This window comes from Rattus norvegicus, chromosome 5 (genome assembly GCF_021556685.1).
Source record: "Rattus norvegicus strain SHRSP/BbbUtx chromosome 5, alternate assembly SHRSP_T2T, whole genome shotgun sequence".
Taxonomy (NCBI): Eukaryota; Metazoa; Chordata; class Mammalia; order Rodentia; family Muridae; genus Rattus; species Rattus norvegicus.
In genome coordinates, this window is record NC_141538.1 from 167,088,826 (window position 1) to 167,096,767 (window position 7,942).

The 7,942-nt window shown below is 45.5% G+C and overlaps 1 protein-coding gene across 11 annotated transcripts in view; it reads left to right on the top strand.

The window, feature by feature from the left end:
- Rere (arginine-glutamic acid dipeptide repeats) overlaps positions 1–7,942 on the top strand; it is a 329,621-nt gene that overhangs the window by 245,534 nt on the left and 76,145 nt on the right. For all 11 annotated transcript variants that reach the window (XM_087660099.1, XM_087660101.1, XM_087660102.1 and 8 more), the window contains 1 exon segment: positions 624–722. In XM_087660099.1, coding sequence (XP_087516225.1) covers positions 624–722 — 99 coding nt within the window.

Below are 7,942 nucleotides of genomic sequence, written 5' to 3' on the forward strand. Positions count from 1 at the left end.
AGACAGGGTTTCTCTGTGTAGCTCTGGCTGTCCTGGAACTTCTTCTGTGGACCAGGCTGGCCTCAACTTCAGACCTCAGCTTGCCTCTGCTTTCCCATTGTTGAGATTAAAGACATGCACCCCCCTCGCCAAGCCTTAATGCTGTTCTTATTGCCAGAATGTTCTCTGCTTTACCTGTCCCCTTCCCTGGGCACATCAGTTTTCTATGATTATAGCAAATATCTGAGCTAAATCATCTTGGGAATGTAAAAGGTTTGTTTAAACATGTTATGCAATAGAGGCTGCTTTGGAAGAAGCTGCTCACTTTGTGGAAGGTGGGAAACAAAAAACAGACTTCTCTCCCCAAATATGTCCTCCCCCTTGAAGTTCTAACACTTCCCAGTGACATCATACTGGGAACTGAACCTTCAGTACCTGTACCATAAGGGACAGCCCCAACAATGGGATGGGGGTTAAGTGGTCAGGTGACAGTGGAGTATCACAAAGTATTTTTCTTCCATGGTTCCTCTAGAAAGAATATAGGAGTGTGTGTGTGTGTGTGTGTGTGAGAGAGAGACTTGTAGTTATTGATTTGCCTTGATGTCTACATTATAGTTAATTAACGAAGCTCATTGTCATCTTAGCTACATGAAAGCAGTTATGATGCCGGCAAAGCCCTGCAGCGCCTGGTGAAGAAGCCTGTGCCCAAGCTGATCGAGAAGTGCTGGACAGAGGATGAAGTGGTAAGTAAGCATCAGCCCATGTGTGCCTTGTGTCCTGGGCCTTTGCGATGCTCCATGTATACAACCTCCCTGCTCCAGGGGAAGGGGCTCATTCAGACTGTTGACGGTAAAAGGGAACAGCAGTGCTGAGAAGCATGAGGGCCTGAGTTCAAGTCCCTAGTGCCTTTTTAAAGATAAGTGTGACAGGAGGGTTGCTGTGCTGCTGCCTGCCAGCCTTTCTCTAAGTTCCTCTAGACCCTGACTCAAAGGAACAAACAGCAGAACACCCTATGTCCTTCCTTCCTTTCGATGTGTCACACGAAAGGGAAAACCTCTAAGAAAGACTTGATTGGATTTTAGATTCAGTAGGATCCGTAGGTGATGGGGATTTTTTCTCTGAGTTTAACAGTTACTCCTAAACAAGGTTGGTGTGATTTTGGTTTTGGTACAGGATAGTGTGTGATACTTACCTATTTTAACCATGTCAATACCAGAACCTGGAATAGTGACTTGAATTTATTTTGAGGGCTCATAGGACATCGGGCTGAAAACAGTTGCTCCAGAGCAGGAAGCATTGACTTGAACACCAAAGGAGATGGGGAGAGGAAGGAGCCCATACACATCGATTCCATCCCACAGAGCTAGCTCATGAAGCTACCTCCCAGCCAGTGACTTTCAAAAGGTGTTACTGTAAATAGCTCACAGGTTTCCTGTGCCTTTGCAACATGACAGTGACTGCCTGACATTTGCCCTTGAGGTCAAATGCAACTGAAATACACAGAGTTGGTGGAAAGTTCCTCAGTGTCTGTTCTAAAGCATGCCAAGGAAAAGTATTTAAAAGTGCTTTTGTGATAGAGTCCTAAGAGGGACTCAGCTCAGTATGTGTCTAATGGTGGGAAGTGTCCAGGAAACAGGTAGGATGAGGTGGGGGCAGCTGGACGGGGCACTGCCTTAGAGACTTGGGGAGTGGAGGGAGACCTGAAGGACTTCAGGTAGAAAGGAAGTCCTTAGGTAAACACTGTGAATGGTATGTGCAAGAAATAGACGGTGGCTGGGACACAGTAAAGAGAGGGCAGAAGCTGGGAGGCGGGGAAGAGATGGTCCCTGGCCCCCAGGGGCAGCACAAGCATCACCTGAGGAACTGTGGTTGAAATGTTGTCATTTGCTCCACAAATACATTTTCCTAGTTAGCGGGTCTTAGGGTGAAGTCCATGTGTGAGAAAGGCAGAGCCACAGGAGTCTCTTGTTCAGTTAAAGCAAAAACAAACAAAACCGAGCTGTTTTGAGTGGTCATGCTGACACACGTTCACGTAAGCCTATTTTTATAGGAAGGAGCTAGAATTCTGATTGGGTCAATTTTCAATTTTCCAAAAGCCTTTGTAGAGGAAGACACAGGGGGAAAAGGACAGAGCCACCGTGTACACTAGACTGAGATGCTCCTCTGCCTTGGCCTGTCACAGTGTCACAGGGTGTCCTGCCCAGCTGTGCCAAGTGGAACTGCACTGTGGGTGCAGCCTGAGCACTGATCTCCAAGTGTCTCTCCTCACCTTCTCCTGCCGCCTCCTCCAGTCGCTGCTCCCACCCTGCTGTCCCCCACTTCCTGCTCCACCTCCCACTGCTTCAGCCCTGACACCCTGACCTTTCTCGATGGCCACTTCTTCCCTCTGGAATGTTTAGAGTACACAACAGAGTCCTGACTTCTGCTTTTCTAAAAGAAAGATGAGTTCTTTTCTGCTGCTCTTCTCGTGCTGGCTCTGCTACTGCAGGAAGGTGGGGATGAGGAGCCTTGGGCATCTGAAGGAATCCAGCTTCATATTGAAAAACAAAGCAGGGTTCCAAAGTGGCAGACATTCCAAGTGTGAGATAATGATTCTTAACAGTGGAAGCACGATGGCTTGGGCTCATTTTTATCATGTTTGCGTGATAAAGCCACGTAGCCTTGCAGGGTATAGGGATCTAATGGTTCCCTTGTTTGTGAAAGCTAAACTTTGCTTTCTGAAACCTCAAACCCGGAAGGCAGCTGAGAGGACATGGTGGATGATTGATAGGTTGGAGGAAGCTTCTCATGCATCTGTGTCAAGTCTGAATAGCTAACGGTGGCAACAAGGCAGTCCCTCCTTACCTTAGCCTGCCTTTGGCTCTGAGAGCATCAGCTGTGTCAATAGGACCCCTGTTGAGTTCACCACATTCTCTCTGGTGAGTTTCTCCCTGGGAATGGCAGGAATAAGGTACACAAAGGTCTTCAAGCTGAAATAGGTGCACAGCCGAACTCCCTTTGATTTTCCCTCCTGGTGTTCCAATATACCTGAAACATTCTGGTTATTTGCTGTCTCTAGTGTGTTAATTTGATCATAACATTCAGTTTCTATCTGATTTTCATAAGTTACTTCCACAAAATGGTTGTAAATGGTGAGGTCAGTGTTCCTCTGCTGGGCCAGAAAAGTGACCTGCGTTTCCTTTACTGAAGAGTCCAGCTTCTGTCCCTTAGTATAGACCATTGGCTCTCAACCCATGGGTCAAGACCCCTCTGAAGGTAGCATGTCAGATGACCTGCATGTCAGATATTTACAGTATGATTCATAACAGTAGCAGAATTACAGTAATGAAGTAGCAATGAAATTATTTTATGGTTGGAAGTCAGCACAGCATGAGGAAGTGTATTAACGGGTTGCAGCATTAGGAAGGATGAGGACCACTGGCATAGACCCTAACTGTACCTTAAAGCTGAGCTTAGAGCTCAGTCTTCTGCCTGCTCTATAACCATTGTCCCCTTCTGACCTGCATCTTCTGTGTGTTGCTCTTTTTTCTTTATTTTATTGAGACGTGTCCTAGGCTCTCAAATTCCATGTGTAGCCAAGAATGATCTTGAACTCCTGATCCTCCTGCCTTCACCTTCCAGTTGCTAGGATGACAGACATGTTTTCTCTTTTTAAAAGTTATATTTTTAGATTTGTTGTTGTTTTGAATAAAATTTAAACACAAGCCAGTGAGTGCTCTTGGAGATGAGAGACCTCAGAGAAACCCAGACTGCCCTGGAGCTGTGACTCAGCCTGAATGTGGGAGGCGAGAACTCTGCAGGAGCAGCAAGTGTCCAGCCATCCGGGTCTCCCCAGCCTGTCTGCCTCTAGTCCCAGTTGCCTGCGCTCCTGCTTTACTCATTGACAGCGAGGGGAGTCTCCCGGTGTCAAGCTTGCAGACTGTTAGTTTGCAAAGACTCTGCTGTAACTAAGTTCATCTCAAGTCCAGCATTTGAAAACATGGAGTGCTTGGTTGATATTTATGAATTGATGTAAGAACTTTTACATGCTTCCAAATTTGACCCTAAACTTGAGACTTTTGTATCCGGCTTAGTGGTGTACACCTTTAATCCCAGTACTTGGGTGGCAGAGTTAGGCTGCCCTCTGTGTTTGAGATTTCCAGGACCTCTCAGAGGTAGCACAGCCCTGTCTCAGGGTTGGGAGCAGGTGGATTTTGACTTTAAGAAGTCTCCTGGGTTCGGTCCCCAGCTCCGAAAAAAAGAACCAAAAAAAAAAAAAAAAAAAAAAAAAAGAAGTCTTCAGGTCCTTATTCGTCATTTTTATTAGCAGCAGCAGCAGCAGCATGGCAGCCACTGCTTCTGCAGACAGTGGGGTGTCTTCCCCTTGTATTGTAGTCTCTCTCCTGGGTTATGGAGATGAGATGATACTCTAAGGGAAGTTAAGTTGGGGCTGAGGGAAGTAAGCCCTGCTGCTCTAAAATCGAACTTCCTGTCATGCTTCGTTAAGGATACTATTGTGATGAAACCCTGGGCCCCAGAGTAACAGGATTTAGTTTGCTTACCCTTCCACAGCACTGTTCATCACTGAAGGAAGTCAGGACAGGAACTCAAGCAGGGCAGGAACCTGAAGGCAGGAGCTGATTCAGAAGCCATGGAGGGGTGCTGCTTACTGGCTTCAATCACTAAATCACTTAATTAATCACTAATTAAGAAATTGCCCTACAGGGTTTTCTAAGCCCTCTTTTTATGGAGGCATTTTCCCAATTGAAGCTCACTCTTCTCTGATGACTCCAGCTTGTGTCAAGTTGACATAAAACTAGCCAGCACAACTAGTTTTTGCCAATTCCTCAACTAGATATTACAAACAAATTCTACATTCATAGAGCAGTTACAAGAGTCACCTTGGTAGCTCACCTAATGGCATATCTCATGGTAGATGGACTGGGTCAGATCAGAGAGGTGTTTTAGGAACGAGTGTTTAGTAAATTGACGACTCTCTCCATACCCTACCGGATGGTCTGGCCAAAGCAAAAGGCTGGATACTGTCTGTGAGGGTTAAATTAATGATTAACCAATTTCACATACCTTATGCTAAAAGCACCATTTCTTTTTAAGAAGCCATCCAAACTCATAGAAATTATGAAGAAAAAAGAAAAGAAACAAAAACAAATCGGTCTGTTAAAATAAAAACACAAATCCTAGGTTATTAAGTTTTTAATTAAACATGATAAACACATTTAAATATAATACCATGATAAACACATTTAAATATAATACAGAGGCCACAGTCTGAGCTGCACCCAGTCAAAGCAGATGAAATCCCCCTTCCCTGCTTTTATAGTTACTAATCTGTGTGTGTGTGTGTGTGTGTGTGTGTGTGTGTGTGTGTGTGTGTGTGTGTGCGCGCGCGCGCGCACGCGCGCGCGCGCAAGCCTCTGGGGCTGCGTTGTTCGGGGTCCATCGCTGCTGTGCTTCTAATTAGCATTCAGCTGTTGATTAAGGAAACACTGGGATGCTAATTTAACAAGAATTCAATTCTAGGCCTGTATTTCCCTTGTGGAGTTGGGCTGACTTGCAGTGCTATAGGATTGGGTGCCCCGCTGCCTGCACTATGCTGAGCTCGCCCTTGGCTTCCTGCTCTGTGGCTGCATTTGTGTTGTTTCGTTTTTGTGCTGATTTCAGTAAAACATGTCATTAAAGGTGAAGGTTTTGTTGTTTACAGTATTACAGCAGGGTGATCCCACTCATCTTGGGTAACTGTAGCTTTTATTGTGAAATATACTTCCCATTAAATGTTTTATATCAGTTTTGTTGTAATTCATTGAGGTGAGCCACCTAGATTAAAAAAAATCAAATCCACAATCGTGACAGATTGATCATGTGTGTGGATTCATTCACAGGTTCCTAACTCTTCTTACTGGTTAAAACTCCACCATCATAGATAGACATCAATGGCCTCCTCTCAAAATTGACAGGACACAGACGCAGCAAGCTAACTTCTGCGTATCTGCAGTGCAGTGAGCAGTGCAGCTGGCCACGCAGTTCCCCACTTAAAGAATGCAAACGCTGGGGTCCCAGGCCGCACTACAGATGCCTTCCTTATGCCCCTTCACAATGTCTGCTCCAGAAAACATTGTTTTCATTGTTCCTTCTTTCCAGCCAGAAGACAGAGCTGCTTAGCGGGGCAGGAATACAGTGAGTTTTACTACTGTTCCTGTGGCAGCAGAGGAAAATGTAATCAAAGTCAACATCCAAGAAACAGCTGGGGGCTGGGAGGGCCAAGAGGGGACAGTGTGCTGCAGGGAAGAGGCTATCCCTAGCCTACCCCAGTGTCACATCCGTTACAGTTGCTGGTGTTACATAGTGATCTGAACGATGCTGGTGATGGCACCCTATATATCACTTAAGATGATCTGTTAGTGTATCATTTTAAATATAAGCCATTCCCCTAGGCTAGAACATTGTTAAAACCGGCTTAGATCTTTTTATGTAAATATGTTTTAGAACATTGTAGTTCAAATTACATCTTAGACTTGTGTGCATATAAACTGACCCATATAGTATTGAACCCTCAGGTTTGGTTTTCTGTTTTGAGTTGGATCATCTTGTGTGACTCCCATTGGCTATGAATTCAGCATTTTTTCTCACCTCAGCCTTCTACACATGGGATTTCAACGTAGGTGACCAAGGCTGACTTGAAATTCTGATGACAGGGTTGTTTGTTTGGTTTTGTTGGAGATAGGGTCTTACTCTGACGCTCTGGCTAGCCTGGAACCCAGTCCCTCTCTCATGAGTGCTGAGATTCAAGACAAACACGCACCACCTTGCCCAGCTGAGTTTTTCAAAAATAGTAATGGGTGTGTGCACACAGGACAGGTGTCGGGGATGCCAGAGGCTCATGACCCCCTGGAGCTGGAGTTACTGTCAGTTGTGAGCCACCATGTGAGTGCAGGGAACTGAAACCTGGTCCTCCTTGAGAACAAAAAGTATTCTTGACCACTGAGCCATCTAGACCAAAATTTTAAGTTGAAAAATACTTTCCTTCCTACGGGAACTCTGCAGTAGTCTAAATCAAAGGTGTGCCAACCTAATCCTGTCTGTCATCACATGATGTCTGCCTAAGGGATGGGAGAATGAACCCTACTGTCTCAGTCAGGGCTCTCTAGAGTCACAGGACTTATGGCTAGTCTCTATATAGTAAGAGACTTGGTTGGTGACTTCAGTCTGTAGTCCAACTCTCCAACAACGATCAGCAGCAGCTGTGAATGGAAGTCCAAGGATCTAGCGGTGGCTCAGTCCACGAGGGAGTTAGGCAGGCAAAAAAGAGAGACTCTCCCTTCTTCCAAAGTTCTTATGTAAATTTCCAGCTGAAGGTGTGTACCACCGCTCGGGTCTAGGACTTGCTTTGTCCCAGGTGACCTTGAACTCAGAGATCTTGCCTTAAGCTCCTGGGATTCATAGCCACTTTTCCTCAAGATCTCCATGCCAAGATCCAGGTCAGAAACTTGGATCTCCCAGCCTCAAGATCGGGATCAAAGGTGAGCCTTCTGATTCTGGATGTAATTCATTCCAGATATAGGCAAGCTGACAACCAGGAATAGCCACCACACCTACCCTACCTTCCCTCCGATTTGAAACTGAATGTCTACTGTCCTTCCATCCGGTCCTTGTTCTTCCATTTTGTTTGGTTTGTTTGGACATGGTCCTGTGTGACATTACCACATGCAGCTTTATGCTAATTCTGTTCCTAATGAACAGCTTAAGTTCTCAGCTGTAAGAATAGGAAACAAATGGATGCTGGCTGTTCCTCAGTCTGGGGTATGCTTGTAGTGGGACCCAGGGTCATGTTCAGACCTTCCTGGCTAAGCTAGATGCAGCTAAGACTTGCCTAATATTTCAACTGCCCATAAGGTTGGGCTGCTTCCTGTGGTTAACTCCCTTCAGCCTTTGAAGCAAACCCTTGTTTTAAGAAGTCAGTAGTGTA